The following is a 21250-nucleotide window of genomic DNA, read 5'->3' on the forward strand; positions in this document are numbered from 1 at the left end:
ATGGAAAAGTCACATTGCTTGCCACTGAGTGTCTTCTTTCTTTCACAGCATTTTGTTTGTGCCAAATGTGAGAAGCCATTCCTGGGGCACCGACACTATGAGAAAAAAGGACTGGCTTATTGTGAAACTCATTATAACCAGGTAAATTCTGCCATCTATTCTGTAGGCACACACTCTGGCTGCCGAATGCTTTTTAATCTCAATTTGTAGAGGCACATAGTATTAAGAAACTAATGAGATTTAACTGAAAAAAATAGGTTTTCTTGGTAGATGTGAAAAGTGATATTGAGAACAGAATAGAAATGTCTTGTGGAGTTTGACTTTTCTTTGTTCCATTGAGAGAAGAAATACTGACTATACGTAGCAATTAAAATCCCTTTAATTCTACTCCAAAGCTATTTGTATGGACTTCTTTGTTAATTACTGACTTCTGTGGGCCTGAGATTTTTGTTGTGCTGCCTAACATGTAAGAAAAGTATGTTTCACCAGTCAATACGAATGTATTTTTTCTGTATGATGACAGTGGGCAGCTATGAATTTGTTATTTTCTTCTCTCAGATAAGTTAGTCTCTTTCTTTTGTAAGAGTTAAGTGTTACCGTTTTGAAAGTAGCTCTAGGTTTTGTTTTGGTGTTTACAGTTTTAACATCAGGAGATGTTTGTCTTCAATGAGTATCATACTTTACAGATCCTGTAATACTCAAATTGTCCCATGTATGGGACTTTAAGATCACATAACAGTGGTAGAGTGTGAGGCATCAACAAAAAAGGTCTTGTAGTATTTAGTAGTATGAGATCCAAATGAACATGGAAAATTTGGCAAGTGTATGAAAAGTTATTCAGAAGACTTAAATTGGTATATTTGGGGGCCACTGCAATGTCTGGTAATTCACTAGGTAGAATTTAGTGTTCCCACCAGCTGTGTGATTTGGGGAGCATGAGTAGTCAGTAACATGAGTTCCTGTTCTTATTTCTTCTGCTGTGTAGCTCTTTGGCGACGTCTGCTACAACTGCAGCCACGTGATAGAGGGAGATGGTAAGATTTTTTCCCTACTTGTTTTGGGTCACTGTCCCTTTTCTATTTGTTAGTGCAGCTGTTGCAATCCCACAGTTGCAAGGCACCAGTGTTTCTTTACACATCTGGCCTCATTTGAATTTGGATACAAATCTGAATTCAAATAATCTGGCAGTTTCCTTTTATTCTGTGCTTTTGCTTTTGCAGTGGTATCAGCTCTTAACAAGGCCTGGTGTGTGAATTGCTTCTCCTGCTCCACCTGCAACATCAAGCTTACACTGAAGTAAGTCAGTGTTTATAGTTTGCCCCTGAGGCAGGGTATCAGCTTGGGGGTGCCATGAGCCAGTGCCCCTTTGAAGGGCAATGTACTACTGACCCACCGAGCAGTGATGTTTTTTCTCTGTGGGAGTGGGTATTTTCAGTCCCTTGGATTTCAGAACTGCAACAGAACTGGGACTCAGTGTATTCTCTACTTCATTTTCCATCTGTTCATGAAGGAAGAAGCTGTTCTGTGAGAAGATTGAACAGCTCTACAGAAGGAAGGCTTTAAACTTTAAGTAACCGCCTGTCCTGAAATACCTGTAGCTTCCATGGTTCCTTAGTCTGTATGCTCCTGTCACTGACAGTACTTGCAATTGCTTAGATTAACATAACATTGTCTTTCAGAATAGTTACCCCAAATATGTAGAAGAGGAATAGAAAACAAAGTGATCCTACATTTTATTTTCTCATGTTCAAACCCCTTAACCTGCTATGCTGGATTGGCCCTACCGGTCTTGCACATGAAGGAGCTCTAATTCATCACAAAGGGGACCTTTCCATTTCCATTCCAAGATAACATTGTTATTCTAGGCTGTTAAGTACAAATGCATAGCAAAATCTTGTTTCTTATTAAGCTAGCAATACTAAAGGCCCTCATTCCATGATTAAAATCTGATCTTTATACTTGCATGACCAGACAAGGAGGTGAGGTGTTTTACAAATGCAGTAGAAAGCAAGCAGCTGCATTTATGTAAATGCATGCAGACTTAATTTAGTCAGGGATATAGTTTGAAAATAGTGCTTTAATAGCCCTCTGTTCTTTCTGTTAAAGGAATAAGTTTGTGGAGTTTGACATGAAGCCTGTATGCAAGAAATGCTATGAGAAATTCCCACTGGAGCTGAAGAAACGCCTGAAGAAATTGTCGGAGCTGGCATCCAAGAAGGCACACCCCAAAGCTCTGGATTTAAACTCTGCTTAAACAGGTCTGTCAGCCTAGTGACTGTACTCTTACAGTCATAAGATGCTGCTCACAGCAGCTATTGACTTCAGAGAGAACAAGTGAACTAAGAACAAGTGAAACCAAAGATCAGTAGTACCTTCCCCTGCTTCTGGTAATGTGGCTTGCATCTTTACTATCCCTTTTCTCAAGCAATTTTCTATTAACACTGGCACAAAGAGCAGTTTACAGGCTGGTTATTAATTTGCTAATAACTTTTTTTTTTGCCTTTGTTGAGCTGTACACAATCTTTCCTTCCTCAACTGAACTGTACTTCTCTTTCCAGTCCTCTATAGTCTAAAGAATTTGGAAATACTGGGTGAGAGTTGGGGTGGAAGAAATATGTGGTTTGCTCTTTTTTTTGGGGGGGGGGTTAAAATATAAGTATTTCTCTTCTTACCCTGGGTGAAGACTTTTTTTTTTTAATATCCAGGCAAATACTCTGAAAGCTGTCACTCCTTGTTACATGCAAGATGCAGTAGTCATTGTCCAGATTCGTCCTGAGCATATATGGATGCTGTACCATCCTTCTGGTTTGCAGGTTTACTGACTAAGCCCAGAAGCCAATAGTTATTGTACTTGATGGCATCTATGTTGCCTACTTGTCTGACTCAGGACCAATGATAAGGCAGCTGAAGAAGTTTTCTTTGCTGCTTCCCTGTTCAACAGTAACAGGATTGCAGTTACCAAGGCCAAGTCAGCCTCTTCAAAATAGTGGGCTCTCCATTAGGAGGAGGTGGCTATGGAAAAGGACAGTTATTTTTTTTTAAGAAACTGACACTACATTTTTCTCAGTCTGTTCTCTACTACATCGTGGGTACCAGAGCTTCCAGTGGTCAATACAAAGCATGTCCTGTCCACTGACACAGCTGACATTTTTTGAGGCAGTGTGGCTAAAGCTGTAGTCGTTCTTTTGCATGGTGAAATCCAGTTTATAATATGGTATTAATTTAAGTGCTTCAGTTTCAAATCCAGTCCTTCTCACTTTATTTGAAAGGCAAAAATATACTCTTAGGTCACTATCCAGAAAGCAGAGTTACATGACGGAATTTCTAATATTTAGAGTTGATAGCAAATGCAATTTTATGGAGAAAAAAATAAATATTTTTCTTAAATTTTTTCAATCAACTAAGAGTTACCCATCAACTTTCTTCTTAAGATCTGAGCATACTTAAAGAGAGGACCTCAGACCTCTATCTGTACCTCTTAAGAGTACTGTTTTCCTTCCTAGTTTCTTTCTGCTCCATAGTTTTCCCTATCACTGGTGCAATTTCAGTGGTCCTACTGCCTCTGCTAGTACAACCTAAGGTGCTGAGAAATGTACTGGTCTTGAACATTCTCAGTACTTCTTTAAGGGTGAGCCATCAGCAGAGCTGTTCTGAGTCCACCTGTGAGCTACTGAGACCTTTGGTGTTATGTCCTGTGGTTTCCTTTGCTGAACTTAGATGAGCAACCTGAGAATCCCTTTCCATGAATATTTGGAGACTATCTGCCTTAGAATAGCCTTCAGTGCCATCATACTCTGCTCAGAATGGATCTACACCAGGTGATAGCTAAAGCACTGATAGCTGTTAACATGCAGGCTGTAGCCACTACCCATGAAACTGCACCAGCGATATGTCATAGCAGTGGTGAGAAATCCTGCTTAACTCTGTGCAGGTAAGAATCCCACCATCTCTTAGATACTGGCTTTCCTAATTCAATTTCCTTCAGCTGCTTTGCTTTTTTGTTGTCTTAATTTACCATAAGCTCTTAACTGGGGTATACTGCATCCACTGTAACACTGATGAGGGGATAGGCTTTAATCTGATGGTAGAACTCCTGCGTTGTCTTCTGACCAATGTGCACTGCAGATTACACTAATAGTAGCTGCTTTTGTCACTGCTTTAGGAGAACATGTGACTTGTCCCTGTTCTCTCACTAGCCTTTAAATGGTCTTTTAGTTAAGGGCACAAAGAACAGCATGTCTTTTAGTGCAGTAGTATGTGGCCACTGAAAAGACTGGTCTTGTAAGCCTATTCTTTGGTATTTGGTTGACACAGTAGAGTGCAAAACTTCTGATCTCGGTGCAATTCACTATGTTATGCAGATTCTTCTCAGCATAAAGCGTGGAGGTCTGTTCCTGTAACCTTAGTCACAGGCCACACCTAATGCCAAATCTGAGCAGCTGTGTGTCTTCAGCTTCCTGGGAAAATGGTGGAGGAATACAAAGCTGTGTGCTTACTGGTAAATGCAGAATGGCTGTTTAACTAGCTGGCAGTAGGAAATACTCTTTTAGTGGCCACTCAAGTTCAGCAATGGAAAATGCATGCATGTAGAGGCAAATGGAATTACTACTGCAAGTAGAGATTTAGTCTGTGCTCTCACTTTGTCTCATGTTAGAAATTCAGTAGACCAAATATGCTTCAGCATTCAAAGGATAGTTGATTGATATCATTTTCTTTCATAAGCTGTTCAGTTCTTTACAATTCGGATTTTGCCCTTCAGAGCATTTCTCAAAATTAGTGGAGGGAAAAATCATCATAGCCATTGATCTCTGTAAGTAGCATATTGTGACGATCTGATAGCATCTCTTAAATTATTATTTTTTCACAATTACCTGTCTTATCCTGCCATGTGCAGAGATGGAATAATTAACGTTGCTGTACCTTTTGTGAGACAGTGGAATTGAGGGAGTAGGAGAAATAATTATAAATACTTCAAAGAAGTGCATCTTCCCTCTACCTTTGTGAGTCTAGTTTTTTTAGAAAATAAGTAAAAGGTAATGCAGACTTTAAAATTCTGCCTAGTGTGTTGACAGGCTGACATTACTTTTTTTAAATAAAGGCAAGGTCTTGGTCAGAAATAAGCTGCATGCTTTTTTCATTGCTGTAAATAGACATTCTGACCAAATTCATCCTAGGTGTCATACCACTGGAGAGATTTATATCAAGGCTGAATTTGGCTCAGAAGTGTATACTGACTAAAAGCTGTTGTCTCATTATATACATTTATAGTTTACATTCATATTTATACTGAATTACAATGACTAATATTCACTGACTACACTTGAAAATGGTTATGCTTTTAAAAATCACAGCATGTGAAGCTTATTTGTATTAAAAGGGTATGTTAATCACTTGCTATCTTTCTTTATGGCAAACTAATTTGCTATCTAGGGTTTGCATCCCAGCCTTTATTCTCACAACAGTCTGTACAATGTAGGCAGATGTTCAGCCTTCTGTACAGAGAACTTCTAGATGTTGTGTGTTTTGTATTAGATGATGTGACTGATGCTTATAAATCAGTGGTTAGATGGTGAAGGAATAGGTTGCAGACAAATGTAATAAATGCAGTTGCACTAGTCTGTAAAGCACCATTAAGTGCTAAGGATGCCACAGACTGAGTAAAGGAATTAGCAGCTATTAATCATGGTTCAGGCCTTGATGATAAGTGTAGATTCTGCACAGTGTGGAGCTCTTGTTTTATTACACATTGCTTATACTGTCTAACCTAACATGTGACTGTGGATTGAAATACTGTAATACTATACCTGTTTGTGTTCTTGTAATAAAGTTAATTGTAATACATTTTAAATCTTTGCACACACACACACACAGAAAAGTAAACCAATTTGCATATAGTACATTTACAATTGCAGTGCTGACCAATGGAGCATTACACATCATGAGGAGCTCTGAGGATTGCCCAGATCTGATTCAATGTTGTGTTGAATTTACATTTTGGATGTGTTGCTTCAATGGTGATGTGATAATTGATGAAGATGTGCAGAAAAGGGATATCATTCTCTTAGAGGTTATGCCATACAATTTGTATTGCATATATGAAAAGTAGATGAGGTGCTATGATCATTTACAGACTGTAGTGGACAGTTTAAATTGCATCGATCTGGAGTGAATACTCACTTTACATGTTGAAAAAGACATTGTGGTTGATTTTCTTCAGAGTTTATTTAAAAACCAGAAACAATACATTTTGGATGCAAAATTTCTTTTTTGTACAGGTGAAGTATTGAATGCTTCTCACTTACAGTCAGATCAGACATAAGATGACAAAACAACTCAAAAGTCATTAGTCTTAAAAGTGTCCATTGCCAGCAATGGACATTACAGCAGGAATACCTAATTGTTTGCAAAATGATCAACTATCTGACAAGTGTGGCACTCATTTATATGCACAAAGAGGATGGGGCTCTTCCCTGCCATGCATGTACAAAACTCCCTTTAGCGTTTGAATTGCACACACACACATCTGAGGAAACAAGGGAACCATTGTGCATACATTGGCAAATTAGTGAGAGATCTAGCAGAGCTGCTTTTCCAGTGCTGCCAGATCATGTCTCAAGGAACTTGGTGTAAATGCTTTAAGACATGTCCATGTTTCACCATACGCAAAGGAGGGCTTGTCACTGAGGAATGGGTGCTTGTTCTCTGGTGGGGTGAGCATCTATATAGTGACAGGCTTACTGTCACTGCGGTACATATGCTTTATGTGCTCTGGTTCATGATGGTCCAATGCTGTGTTTTTACTAAGGTCTGTGAACAAGCACTGAGTCAAATTACCACTCAGTGCCTGAAGCAGGAAACAGCTTTAATTTCGCTTGATCTTTTCTACTATTCTTGTCTTGTGAATGAGTGTCTGCATAACTCCAAGCTGAGAACATTGCTATATAGTAGAAATATGCCTCTTTCAACAGATGTCTGTTAGACTGAGTTCTTCAGTTCTAATTTGCACTGACTAAGCATATCTATAACTTGAAATAGGAGCAACTGAGTAGAAGTAATGGGCCCAAAATCCAGATCCATTTCAGAGTTTATGCTTAATAGAAATTGAAGAGTAGAAAGCAATTGTTAGTTTCTGAGTGTTTTATGAATTGTTGGAGAAAGAAAACTACTTACTTTAACCAAGGCAGTGATAAACTAGTGGACAGCCCACTAATTTAGCATCACACAGGAGTGACGTTTATATCGCGACAGTAAATGGTTGTCATAGTCTACTGTAACTTCAGTACATAATCTAGTGGTAAAAGGATTAAAAACATTATCTTGCCTTTCAGGGTGTCCTATTATCCTTATACTAAAGGACATTTATCCACTTTTAGAATTTCCAGTAGGAAGGAAATTCTAATTCGTTATTTGCAAATTATGCATTTGGTAAGAGTGTAGGAAACTAAGGGGGCTCTTCTCTCCAAAAAGAAAAAAAATCTGTTAATGTGTCTCTCTCTTTGAAAATGGAGGAGATCTGGAGTATTAGATTAAAATAGAGCTAAATGTTCTCTGAATCCAAAGACTGAATGGAATTCTAACACTACACCTAAGAAAGAGAAGCGCTGAAGATATTTGAAAGCACATGCTCCTTGGAGCTTTTCTTGTAATATTTCAGCAGCACAGTTCAAATTCAGTGTGTGATCAGAAAACTGATCAGCAAGATTAATATTTTTAAAATAATTTTTCTTCTAGTAGATGAAATTACAGGTAGTTTGGCACTGATGTAGGTCGTGAATTCCGTTTCTGCTTTCAGGCTGGGAGGCTCTTTTGCTTGTTTACAGCATTCATTAGCACATGTACATAAGATGTTAACAAGTCATCCATTTTGTAACCCTGTCAGAAAAGAAAGAAGTCTTAAATCTCTCAAATAGCCCCATAAGCAAAAATAACTGTCATTTCCTCTCTGTTTGACCTTCTTAGATACTTTACTGCATAGATGATGTCTATACCAACAGCTATTGCTGGTTTTATAATTATTTATCTATTCCTCCGTCCAGTCTTCCTTTCATGGATATAGAAAAGCACAGCTCTACTGTCAAGGTTATACCCTTGTCATTCAAACCAAGATTTGACACTATAGCTTGATATCTTTTACTTTGGAATCCAAGGTTTTTCGTAAGAGAAGTTAGAGCTTAAGTGTTTTAAGGTTTTCTTCACAATTTTACCTTTTACCTTTAAATATCAATACAATTATGTTTGTCTGAGTCTGAACAGTCTGAAAACAGTTCTTAAAGAGTTGGTACCATTCATTTAAAAGAGGAAAATCTTACAAGATGTCATTGTATAGCAGATTAAACCACACAAGATGAAAATCCTCTTACATAGTTTTGTGGATAAGTGCAGTCGTTTCTTTTTCCCAAACAGAGAGATTTTGATGTATGGGAAAAACTTGGGAAATTGCTATTTTTCCTCATTTCTGTGGCTTGCTTTTTGTATCAGATAGCATTGCATAGCACTGAACTGGTTCTAAACTGCAGTTATACTGACATGAACAGTAAATGTTTCTTGTATCTGCACTGGTTTTAATGATCTGTTTTGGCATCATCGTTCTGTAACAGGTCTGGATTTAAAGGAAAAAAAAAAGGAGGCTCTTGTCTGTAATTTAACAAAACGCTTCTTACCAGAGATGTCTCACATAAGATTCGGTTTCCTCGTACCAGGTTCCCTATTGTCATGTGAAAGTATGTGCTCCCACTGCTCCAATTGGAGATTTTGTTAAAGGGATAAACTGTTAAAATTTCCTGTAAGGAGAAACAAACCAATTTAACTGAATTGTACAATGTTTCTCAAATGAATATAGGCTGTTATATACAAAAACCTGTAGAGCAAAAGCATTCTGTGCAGTGGATCAAGGTAGGTCTTGCATCCACACTAGTGATATATGGTATTCTCACCAAGCAGATGCATCTTAAATCTTAATCACTCTAAGAGACTTCCTCTTATTATGTGTTTATTTATTTATTTATTTTTATTTCCATAGCCTGCTGCCATCATATTTACAATAGCCTAAAACTCACTGGATATGTATTCTCTTATGAAAAGCAAATAGTGATACTTCTAAATGTTTTTGCCTGGGAACTTGGTAAGACCAGTTTGGCTAGGTTAGAGGGCTGGCAAACACCATCATTTGACATGATCTTTTAGATAGCTTGTGTTTCCTGCAGAGCATTTTACTGAAGCAGTCTCCCTAGTATAGTATCCATCAACCTGATGCTACCATTTTGTGTAGGTCCATCATTATTACCATCTCTTTTTTCAGAGACACTCTACACTGTAACCTTTTCAGTGCAGAGACTACAAAGAAGTGGTCTGAGGCTATAACATCTTCTTCAGTTTGTCGCAGAAAATGAGTAGAGGGACTGGACTCTGTCCTCTTTAACACTGAGGAGAAGGTCCTGTTGCTGTCTCTAAATTAGGAGTGTCAGTGAAACCCTTGTTTAGGTTCTTGAGAAACAACTGTTACCTTTGTCTTCTGATGTATCAATGAGACTCCTTGCTTGTTGATTGCAATCAGCACAATATCTGGGAAATTTGGCTCGGAGGTTTGCTATAAATGAGCAACAGAATAGAAAATAAACAGAAAATGTGAAAAAATTATCTGTATTAGGTGTGGTGACACACGTAACGGCGCCCAGCACTGCTTGCTCTCTTTACCAAATAAACACTGAAACTTGAAGTTCTTCAGTATTATGTAACTATTGCTAAGGATGACTTTTTTGGGTGTATAATTATAACTTGAGATAAGTAACTCACTGCTGTAAACGCAGAATCAAGCCTACTATCAGCCTAGGAAATAATGGACCTAATGGTTGGTTGCAGACTAGTCTGGTAGGAGCGTAATGAGGAGAAATTAAAAGTAAAAAAGGGGGAATGATCCCTAAAGGTACACAGAGAGTCAGACCCCAGAAATAGGAGATTGGGCAGCATTTTGTTGTGGAGAACAATGACAAGACAGTATCTACATAATTCTTCCCCCCACCCCCATTTGCTATGCAGTCATGATATTGGGTATTACAACTGGATATAATGGTAGTTGTACTACCACTGTGTCTTACAATTGGTCCTTCCTCAACAGTGCATATGGCAGCATGATTTCTTTGCAGTGTACCCCTACGTTTGGCAGTTCTGCCCCTTCCAGAACCAGAACAATACAGCCAGTAAGTAACAAGCATTGTTCCGAAGGGATAAAGAACTGATCTCCCCACTTTCAAGGAACCACGCTTTCCTCAGGGAATGATGGGAACCCACTTTTATAATGAATTCTCACACAGATACTTTACTATGGTCAGTCCATATCTCCTAGTGCTGGTGTACTACCAAAGCTGTTCATACAGGCCTTTAAACCTACCTTCACCTCGAAGAAGGCTGATCCAAATGTTGGCCACCGGTATATTATTTTCAAGAAGGCAATCTTGGCCTCGTCCACAGTTTTTTCTTCATGTTTGCTATATGCTGCAATAATGCTCTGTTTAGAAGAAAGGACACACAGCCTAGTCAGCTGGAGACAGGCAGATTTCCACTGTCTAGCATTAGCACTACAGAAGGCATCAGACCATCAGCAAGGTCAGTCTTGTGCCCACAGCAACAGAAGACCATGAAAATCAGTCGCCTACCATGCCATGGGGCAAAGTGGAACCAGAACCTCCTCAGTGTTTCTTACTAATGAGTTGTGTGAAGGAAGTCCAAGAGCTCAAGGGAACAGATTCCAGGGCAGAGGGGCGATACTAGTGTTCCCAGCAGACATAAATCTCATTTTATACTGAAGCATTTAGGGGGTCCCTCCCTCTGTTTATGAAGTATGTGCTGAAGCTTTCTTGTCTTTTGGTGAAGCAAAGAGCCTTTTGCTGTGAGTAGCATGTACAGAGTGCAAGGTCACTGATTTGCTAGCCAACCTTTTAAATATTTAGCATGTCTTAATTTTCTGTTTCTTTACAAGGTCCTCAAATCACCAGGCCCATCACTGACTTTCAATATCTAACTCTTCTTCTGGACATAGAAAAGAGATTAATATCTCCAAGAAAAATGCACATCTCAAAGCAGTCCCAGGCATGCAGATATCTTTCAGAGGTTTGGTAGAAATGATGACTACATCTGGATCATAAGTGGCAAAACAGCATCACTCTACAGTGCTTTCAAAGATTCAAATCAAAAAAGTAGTGTGGATTGATGTATTTCTTCTCTCATAAAGCTCTATCAAAGTAGTAAGAATAACAAAAGCCTTAAGAAGTGCTATTTCTTACCTTCTTCCACTCATCTGTTGAGATTGCTCGGAGCAGATTTTCTGGCACCAGCTCCTTCAGGATTTTGGGGATGACTGCCAACTGTGTGCGGTCATTGTTAAAGCGCACTTTATAAATCAACCCTGCCAGCTGGACAGCTTCATCCTTGGAACACTTGTGGTAGCCTCTGAGGTACTTTGGCAACTCCTGGAAGAGACACGCTCTGAATCCAGATAGAAAGGGCTGAAGCAAACACTGATTTATGCATAATAAAACTGTGAGGTCAGGGTGTGGGTCTCACCAAGCACATTCCAAGAACTTTTGGCTCCTTCTGGAGTTTCTCCATACAGTCATGGAGGAAAATGGGCATGTCCAAGGAGCAATTAATTAGATTAAGGAGCTGTGCTCTTGACATAACTGTACAGCTAAGGTATGAACACTAGAACATAAATCTGCTTCAGAGTCTGAACTGTGCTCCCCAGTGAGTGAGAGGGTAATACTCGGGCAGGCTTACTTTTTCAGGAGTATTTCTTGGCTTATTGCTGATACATTTACACTTTAGGGAGCTGGTTACCTGGTGGTAATGAAAAATTGAATCAGCTTTCAGGTCTTTCCCAGGAGTTACATTCAACCACAGCTTTCTCATGAAGTACACTTCATAAGCCACAGACATAGCTGCCCCTAGGGAAACAACATCTTGTCATTGTCCTCTGTATCACTGTAGAGTTCCACAGTGAGTGGAACTCCAGTTGTGAGCTTCTTCGGAAATACAGTTCTGCTTTTAATAACAACAAAGTTACAAACAACAACAACAACAAAAAAAAACAGCACAGAAAATGACATTTTAGATGGTCAAGGAATTGTGACTAGTTGTCAGTTCCTGGACACCCATCATGCATCTGAGGTGCAGCATTAGACTCTTCAGAGGTGGATGAATAATTGAGGATCCCAACAATATGAGCGTGTATTCCTTGCTGCTCATGACAGCTATTTGCTGATGTTCAGCACACTTGAATTCTGTTACAGTGATGCTGGTACATTCCCCAGTGGATGCGTTTACAGAAATGAACTGTGATTTAGTGCACTGACATCTTTATGCTGTGTTTTTCAGAGATCCTAACAGCTGCATCAGGTGTGGGGAGAGGAGGGAAGCTAGAAAGTCTTAGATACCTAGTGCTTCTGGAGGTTGAACCTCACTGTCCTGAAATAAGCAAAGGTCGGGGTCAACAAGTATGAAATTTGAGGGGAGCTTGAGTTTGCAGTGGATTTCAAAATGTACGTTATGCCTGGGGGTGAAGTGGAAAGAATTGCTGTCATTACTGTTATATTTTTTCATGCTAAAAACACGTTCCTCTAGCAATACAACTTGTGGTCTGGTTGTCACCAGGTAGTAATGCAGACAGCAATTTTCTAATGACCCAAGGAATGGGAATGACACTGTAAAGAACCTATTTACATGTATTGGCTGATCCCTGATCTGGCAATGTATGAGCCTTGAATCGTAAGCAGGATCAATCTATCTAACTTGCGTACATCCAGATGTGTGTTTTGGATGCAATAAGTCAAAGAATAATTTGTACCAATTTAAAATTTATGCAGAGATCCTCAGACAAGATATTCTGGTGTTTCTGACAGCCAGTGGCTGGCTGTATGAGGTCACTGGGTCTTAATGCTGGTGCAGGCAGGAACAGTGTATGTGCAAACAAAAATGGTAGTAAGACAAACTTGTCACACATTTGGCAAGATGGGATAAATCCTACTGGGTAAATTTGCTGCTTTTCCAGTTCAACACATCATTTCACACAGGTTCTTGTCATGCTGGCACTCCCCTTACCATCTTTCACTGGTTTATTCCTCCTGTTCCAATCTGTCACCTGCCTTAGCGAGTCAAAGAAATAGTCTGCTTCATTCTGACTGATCACCTGGAAGACGCCAAGCAACGAAGGACAGAAAAGGATTAGTAGATTGTATAAAATACTATCTGCCCCCGCATATGCAAGTATTTTCTTTCCCTTTCTACAGCAAGACAGCACAATTACAGCAGGAAAGACAGAGGCAAGGGGAAACAAGTGGAGAAACAGGAGAAGGAGGAGGGATTACATGATTTCCATTTCATATGGGAAGGTTTATTCCATTTTCTGTTGCTTTTTTCCTTCCAACCTCCTTACTGAAGTCAAGCTGAAGATGCCTACCTTATCCTAGCGATCTCATAATAAAATATTGGCAGATACTGGGTTCTTCTTCTAAGGAACACAGCATATCAGAAACTACCTGTGTTTGGACTCAGTATTGCTTTTGCCGTGATCACAGTCTTCAAACAGTTCCAGAGAGAAGAGACGTCAGCAAATCAGCCTACCCAAACTTCAGGGAAGGCAACTTTTGAGAAACTAGTGAGCAATGACTGGTGCTGGTCAGCCACTGCTTTCCCTAAGACTAGTGAGTACTGCAGATACACAGTGCATCTCTTGGGCAAAGCCTGAGTTCAGAAAGGTTGAATCCAGCAGCATGCAACATGCAGTTTGCTACCATCCTAGCAGCTGCAAGAAAAGCTATGTCCTCTGCCTTTAGTACCACGTGTGTACCAGTAGACTGATAGAAACTCTGCATCTCCATCCAGCTTCTTCAGGGGACTCAAGTGTTAAGTGCTAGAATTTCTAGACTAGGTTGTATTCCTTCAGCAAGACAGAAGCAGTAATGACTGGCTCTGTTGCTTCATTTCATATATGGTTGCTTAGGTGGCCTGAGGGAGAAGTAAGAGAGGAAGAAGGAGCCTGGCTACCCTGCCATAGCTGAGAAAAGTTACCTTGTCTGCAATCTTGACAAAGAGGCTGAAGCCTTCCCAGGAGCTCAGCTGTAATTTGGAAGCGATGTTCTGACACAGAGTCCGGATTTTGGTATTTGTTCCCACATCAAATGTCTGTGAGATAACAAGACTTCAGTTACACAGAGGAGAGGAACAAGTAAGAAGACTGAATATCTTGAAACCTGTTCCTGATTAAATACATCATGGCTGGGAAAATGGTCAAGGCCAGGAAAACAAGTAAGTTCTCACCTTTTCTGTTTCATTGGGGAAGCAAATCTTGTGTGAGATCTTGGTGTTGTTCTGTAAGATGGCCTCAACCTCCACAGGATGAGGTGCCCACTTCCTGGAGCCATTCCTGGAAAACACCACCACCAACATGAGAGAGATCAGTGCTGGTTGTTTTAGGAGTCAAACAGTGTTCCTCCCAAACAACAGATTCCATTTAAAATGCTGAGCTCTACATGGGGAGGGCTCTAATGGACCTTTGCCCCACTGCAAATTCATTGTATTAGGAGCAAAAACTGAGGAGCTTATTAGCATGTATATTACAAGGCTGTTGTACTCTGCAAGGAGGCTGTACGAATAAGGCACCTTCCTACCCAGTACCAGCAATCCTTCTGTGTATTCGGCAGCTGTTTTCCTTACTGTTACTGAAGTGTGAAGATAGTGGCCATTTTATTTTAACTCTTGCATCAGCTAAAAAAATTTGCATACAGATACAAAATGAATATTACAGCTCAGGATACAAGTACTGGAAAAGCTTGGACAGCTGCTCTAAGCATTATGGCTTATATAAGAACCGGCGTGTAATCACTGACTTGTGAGATGTGAAGCTGCACAGTCCCAGATCATTGAAATTGTATCTCAGAACAGAGCTGTCCTTTAACCAGAGGAACTGGGCCTAGAGTAGCAGTCATGCAAAAGCCTTGGCATGGTTAAAGTGAGGACAAGCCTAGCACGTTACCTTCCAGGGCTGGTCTCTTCCTGTCCCCAGTGGCATAGGGCAGGCTGTTGGGAGATGTTACATACTGTAGCTTTCTGCACCAAGCTCTTCTCTCACATGGAGTCAAGCTCTTATGAAGAGAGCTTAGTCTGACATCCAGCTTTTGTTGTGTAGTTTTGGAAACACTTTTTTCCCCCAATAAATAAAGTAGCAGTTGGAGAAGGAAAACCTGACTGTAAACCCAAGTTGAACAGTATGTGTTCTGGTACTGCACAGGCCCTGTATGGAATGTGGACTCTGTCAGCTATTCCTGGCCATGCTGCAACGGGAGGCCACAGGAGACCAAGGATGTGCAGTGGCTGGGCTGGAGGCATAGGGCCATCTTCCCTTGCAACCTACAGCTAGGAATTCATTGCCAAAGAAATATCTGCTTAACACCCATCAGAATGCTCTGTTTCCCTGGCCAGGAGTCTGGGGATGAAGCAGTAAAGCTTCGTGTTTGTGGAGGAAAAGGTGTACCTAAGTGCTCAGTTGGCTTTCACTCTGTGTAATTGGAGGTCAGTCCTTTGAGCTGTCTGCTCTCCTCTTAAAAGCAGGTTACTCATAAGGAGAAAAAATAAGTGTGGGTGCAGGAAAGCAAATGCTCTCAGAAAACAACATTTTGTCTTTGTTTCTCTTCCCCTCCCCCAGACTCCAGATTTGGGGCAGTTTAGCAAAAAGATCTCTCCTCCAAAATAGTCCATTATGCTTTCCTCTCCCTGGTTCACCACTCTAAAGAAGCTCTATACAGCTCACCAGGGCTTAGAGCATGAATAGCATATGATATAGGGAGGCGGGAAATTTTCAGTCTTCTCCATGGAAAGAATAATGAATAGCATTCCTCGCCATGCATTTTTTTCATGCATCTCAAAGGCACATTCATTGTGCAGCGACATTTCCCCAGCAGTGCCAAAACTCATCCACTGCAAGGGGGGCAGCCACTGTGTTAGCAAATTCCTTTCTGTTTGCGTTACTAGACTTTTCTTTTAATTCTTGTAGCTCATCATTGTCTAAGGAGTAGCACTGCCGTATGGCCATGTGAAGTGGCTTCCACTCCCAGCAACATAGAAGTGATGGCCCTTGCATTGCACCGAATTGCACCCATCATGCAGAGCTGCAGAGCTTGGGAAGCACCACGGGCTAGACGCCCTGCTGCTCCAGCCCTCACCAGGACAAGGATAATGCTTAGCACTCTGAGAAGTGCCCTGGTGTGAACAACCATGGAAGTCTCAGGGCTTGGTTTATTTGTGTTTCTTCGAAGAAAAGAAACTGACTGTATTGATCTTTTCCCAGCAGGGATCTGCCCATGGATAGCCCAGCTCTGGGAATTGAGTGATTATGTGTAATGCTCAACTTTTTTGAAATGTTGCTAACACTGAAAGAAAGGAGTGAAACTGTGACATGGACCTCTCTTCAAAGAGGTTCAAAGTCCCTAGGGCAATTAAAAGCAATGACCATTTCAAAGAAAAAGATGTACAGAGAGAAAGGAAAGTATTGCTGTTTTGGTCCATGTGATTTTCTGGCACCCGATTCATGATGTTTGAACATTTGGGGTTGGCTATATCTAGGACTGTGTACCTCATCACTGTCTGAATCCTCCGACTGCACTCCATGGCCAGTGGCTCTTTCTTACGCGTCTCCACGAACTTCTGGGCGTGTTTTAGCAGTGACTTGCTGGGTGGGAACAGGCCGGTGCAGAGCCAAAGAAGCTGCCAGCCCTTGGTCACGCTGTACCTGTGAACACAAAGCAAATGGTTCTGCTGGAGCTGCATGTAATTCTTCCTTTGACCAAACACCAGCTTTAGGGAAGAGAAACACACTCCCATCATGGCACATGGTGGCATTCAGCAGAGAGCTGCAAATCAACAGAGGCTCCGCACAGGAGCTGACAGCCATTCTCTGTGCAACAGCCACAGCCCGTATGTGAAGGTAATGCTAAATCCTGGCTGATAAGTATTGTAGCAGTTGCAAATCTCATGAATAAATACAAGCTCCAGTTTAACAGTCATCTTGGCAGCAGTGACCTTGGTGCTATTCCCTGCGAAAACCACTGTCAATTTACTGTTCAAGCTCACAGTTGTTTGGATTATGTTTTATCAAGCGTTTTTATGCACCTGCCCTCTGTGCTGGGCAGCTTTTTTCAGAACACAAGCACTTTGTTTGCAATTTACTTCCCCTTACATGTGTTCCTCTTCTGAAAAATGAGCAAGCAGATGACATCGTGTAGTGAGGTAGTTACAGCTCTTAAAAATGACAGTTCCTCCAGCCTTTGGGTCTGTGAAATTTGCCAGCCAAAGTTCTTCTGGCATCTCACCCTAATCAGTAAGACTCTGTAGGTGGTCAGTGATTCTGCTTTCAAAGCCAGGAGCAGAACACACTTCATCTGTGTCCCAGGGATTGCTCCAAAATGCTAAGTGGTGTTGCTTGGGAAAGCCAGTAGGTCTGTCTCTAAATTGGCATCAGGACTCTGCAGAATAAAGAGGTCCTGGCTTCTTTATTCCCATTTACTTTTCCAGTTTTGCAGGTGAAGAAACACTATTTTAATCCCATTTATACTCTATAGATCAGTGGTGTTTGTGTCTGTTTGAAAGCAGGACATGGTCCACAGGGCAGGAGCCTGGGAAGGATAAGATTTGTTGCTGTGGCTGTTCTAAAGAAAATATATGGAAATAGCCACTTTTCAAGCATTTTCTCCACTTCTCAAAACACTGAATGACCCACAGGACTAAATTGGTAGAGTATAGCAGGAATGGCACTGGCACCATGGTTACAGACTGTGCATTAAATATCCTGTAAGATTTACTGCATGCAAGGAGATTTACCATCTAATAGTTACACTCATGGTAAGAGTTCCACTATATAATATATATATGAGTACAGTCCCACTATACTAATTTGTACAGTAAGAAAAAAGATACAAATAGAGGCTCCTTCTCTAACTTTTGCAGTGTCACAATGCAGCCAGAAATTGACAAACCATTTTGTTAATAATTAGAATTGTTTTATTAATATCTTAAGCTTCTTTTTGCAATTCAACTTCTCTGAAAGTAGGTCAAATTAGTATTTTATAGGTTGGGAAGCAAAACACCAACCTGTTTCCGAGACTTACCTGTGTGTAGGGGCTCTTGTGTAACTAGGTGTTCTGAAAGCCAGTTGTGTAAGCTAATTAATGTAACTATTCAGAAGGATTCACTGGTGGTAAAAAAAAAACTTAGTGTGAACTACATGCTTGTAAAAGGGAAATATTGTCACTGGGAAGCTTAAAACAAATGGAGGGCTGGCAGAACAGTCATTGAAAGCATCCAAGAATCCTCTGCAATACCATGTTTTCTCCACAGGCTGCATTAGGACAAAAAAAGGCTTCAGTAACACCTTTCTGGCCATAGTGCACAGAGATGAACAATGAATGCTGATGGGAGCAGCTGAAGGGAGATGAATAATGGTCCCACTCCATGGCCTAGCAGTGCCAGTCAGTGGTTCTGAGTGCTCTGAAAAGGTGAGCCCCACAGAGGGTGGCAGCCCATTTGCACACCCTTCTGTCTGTCCCCACCCTACCACAGGTGTAGCAGAGTTTTCTGATCACCACCTGCACTTAAGAACCCTGGGGCCTATAGAAGCAGGCTGTTTGAACTTTGGTGAGTACCTGTTTCTGTTCTCAGTTAGCTGCTTCATGATCTGACAGTAAATTTCATCCCGCAGGACCTCTTCCTGAATAGCTGCCACAAATATCTGGTCAGTGACTTCCACAGAAGAGTGTGCCTGTTTTGATGGGTAGTCCCCCATGAATTTCATGATGGGTAAATACTCTGTTAAGGACAAAAGCAGGTCATTTTTGAAAGATAAATGGGAAGTCTTACCTGAATCCTAACATGTTAAGCTACTCTGCTGAGGTATGAGTGGGAAATACTGAGAGGAAGGTCTGGAATATATTCTGTGATCATCCCCTTTCCTTGAGCAGCAGTTACTGCTTGTTCTGGGTGTATGTAGTAAATCCCACTCACCCCTATAGCCCTGTTCTCAGTTAAGTAGGTTGTCACCAGTTGTGGAGTATTGGGAGGAATAGGAACTCTGTAGACAAGGGAAAAATGTTAAGTCATGTAGAACTGACTTAATTCAAACACACCATCCCTCCTCTGATTAACGTAAGTGAACCACAGGTAATGTGGATGTGGTATTATCTCAGTGGAGGTGAGTTTAGTGGAAGCAGCTCTTCTTCCCACCAAGAGTTCTTGGATCCCAAAAAGAAAAGTGAAAGGATATCAATGAAGGCCTGACAAGCCAGGTCCCGAAGATCAGGGTCTGTGCATGCTTTCTTCAGCAAGGGCTGCTTTAAGGGCTCTTTAGAGTGTGCCCACAGCTGATTGCGTCCACGAGATTTCTGGAGAACAGCTTTGCTAATGGATTCCTTCTCAGGAGTCCTGAATGAAGACAAGTGCAGGCAAAACAAAATTACTGGATCAGTATTGCTATGAACATAGATGATGATCAAAAAGAGAGATCTCTATGTATATTCTTTCCCAAGACAGTGATTTCATATTTGCTTTGATTATGCAGGTCAGCAAAAAGCAGGAAAATGTAGCTTCTTTAAGATCCAGAAAGGAAGGTGCAAAAAGAAGTTTTTTTAGAAGTCTAGTTTTTCTCCCTCAGATGTTGTGTAAATGGTAAGTTCTAGCTAGTATGTGCTGAAGAATGGATGAGAAGTAAGCACAGGGCCTGCTGGAAAGAAAATAAAAAGTTCCAGCTGGGATTCTTCTACCTGTCCCTTTGTATTTCTGCAGACAAAGATAGAAGTAGGCCGTACGACTGAATCTCTGCATGTCCTAAGTTACACTTCATTACAGGGAACAAAGAGAAGAAACCCAGTCAGGAACTGATTACATCCTAGTTGTTCTTCAGTGATCCTTAAGCCTAGAACTTTCCTAGGGCCTACACTGCACAGGGAGCTTCACCTGAAGTGTTCATAGGAGAATTCCTCCAGGGTGTAAGGCTTCACTTTGAGATCCTCTTCATCAGGCTCATCCGTGTAGGAGTTCTGTGAAGCTGTCCTTCTCTGGTCTGGAGACATCATCAGCAAACTCTGAAAGGACACATGTACAGATGTCACATGGACAGGTCTCTGCACAGCTTGTCAAGTGTTATTCAGCATATATGTGCAGATGGTATATACTAAGCTCGGGTACTGTATGTTGCAGGAGATCTTCTGTCTCCTCAGCAGGTTGTTTGATTGTATTTCAAGAACATTTGATAAAATGGGGGTTGGACTAGATGATCTTCAGAGGTCCCTTCCAGCCTCGGCCATTCTGTGTGTGATCTACAGAGGCTCAGGAAAGACTTGGGAGGAGGAGACTCAGCGAAGTGACTTCCAGAGTCCCAGCAAAAGTAACCATCATAATGTGAGGAATTATCGAGAGCATAATGCATATTAAAATTGCACCTACTTAACACTGGTGTGGGGCTTTTTGCCCACTTCTTCAGTTTATAACTTGTTAGCACAGTAGCCAATATGCTGAGTCTCCAAAACTGAAGAAAAAATTGTTAACAAACAGTGATCAATGGGAAACCTTGTGTTGAATCCCTGGAAGATCATGTTCTTTTAAAGCACCCTGCTATACTTTGCAGGAAAGCTTTTCTGCAAGAAAATTCAACTGCACACCTATTAATTGCTACAAGTTCCATGTACTGAACCCTCTAATAGTGAATGGACTATTATTTTGAAGGTCATTGCTTTTATGTAAATACAGTCTTCTCCTTAGAGTTTGGGCTAGGTTTAGTTTTGTTTTCAGAGATGACAGAATAAAATGCTTTGTTTCACTGGAAGATACAGAACTTGTCTGAATTCAGAGGAATGATTAATTTCCATTTATAAATTTAATCCTATTTAACACTTATCTTCCAGTCTCTTGAAAGACTGTACAGCTTTCTTACCAGCACTTGACTAGAGGGTTTTGTGAGAGAAGGAACAATGTAGATCTCTTCCAAAAATACATTCCCTGTTTTGCCTGTCCTTTCATTCTGGGCATAAATCCAACCAGAGCTTGCATCTCGTCTTTTATCCTCGGTCAAGATTAGCAAGTCTCCCTTCTTGAAGGACAGGATGGCAGGATCTTCTGAAAAAACAGAATAAGGGAGTACTGTTCAGGCTTGACAGTCCAAGAAATGTAAAGGCATTTCAACATGAAAGACAAGGGAATTGTATTTTGAAGGTCT

At 40.8% G+C, this 21250-nt stretch overlaps 2 protein-coding genes across 3 annotated transcripts in view; one reads left to right on the plus strand and one right to left on the minus strand.

Annotated features, from left to right (window-relative positions):
* Window positions 1-14100, plus strand: part of LIMS2 (LIM zinc finger domain containing 2) — a 40022-nt gene extending 25922 nt beyond the window's left edge. Inside the window, exons 7-11 of one of the 2 annotated variants that reach the window (XM_084292334.1) lie at window positions 49-141; window positions 986-1034; window positions 1221-1296; window positions 2107-2258; window positions 13994-14100. In XM_084292334.1, the coding sequence (XP_084148460.1) occupies window positions 49-141; window positions 986-1034; window positions 1221-1296; window positions 2107-2254 (366 nt within the window). In that variant the 3' untranslated portion in view covers window positions 2255-2258; window positions 13994-14100. Of the gene's footprint in view, window positions 1-48; window positions 142-985; window positions 1035-1220; window positions 1297-2106; window positions 8556-13993 lie in introns of those variants that run through there. The other variant, XM_084292333.1, reaches the window with a different exon arrangement.
* MYO7B (myosin VIIB) overlaps window positions 7754-21250 on the minus strand; it is a gene marked incomplete at its 5' end in the record, with an annotated part of 44940 nt that continues 31443 nt past the window's right edge. The window contains 14 exon segments of the mRNA XM_084292113.1: window positions 7754-7872; window positions 8661-8780; window positions 9503-9586; window positions 10388-10504; window positions 11280-11465; window positions 11833-11939; window positions 13093-13180; window positions 14062-14175; window positions 14311-14416; window positions 16622-16777; window positions 18687-18849; window positions 19304-19461; window positions 19993-20120; window positions 20969-21147. Of these exon segments, the coding sequence (XP_084148239.1) occupies window positions 7789-7872; window positions 8661-8780; window positions 9503-9586; window positions 10388-10504; window positions 11280-11465; window positions 11833-11939; window positions 13093-13180; window positions 14062-14175; window positions 14311-14416; window positions 16622-16777; window positions 18687-18849; window positions 19304-19461; window positions 19993-20120; window positions 20969-21147 (1790 nt within the window). The 3' untranslated portion in view covers window positions 7754-7788.

This window comes from Netta rufina, assembly GCF_964035555.1.
Source record: "Netta rufina genome assembly, chromosome: 9".
Lineage (NCBI taxonomy): Eukaryota > Metazoa > Chordata > Aves > Anseriformes > Anatidae > Netta > Netta rufina.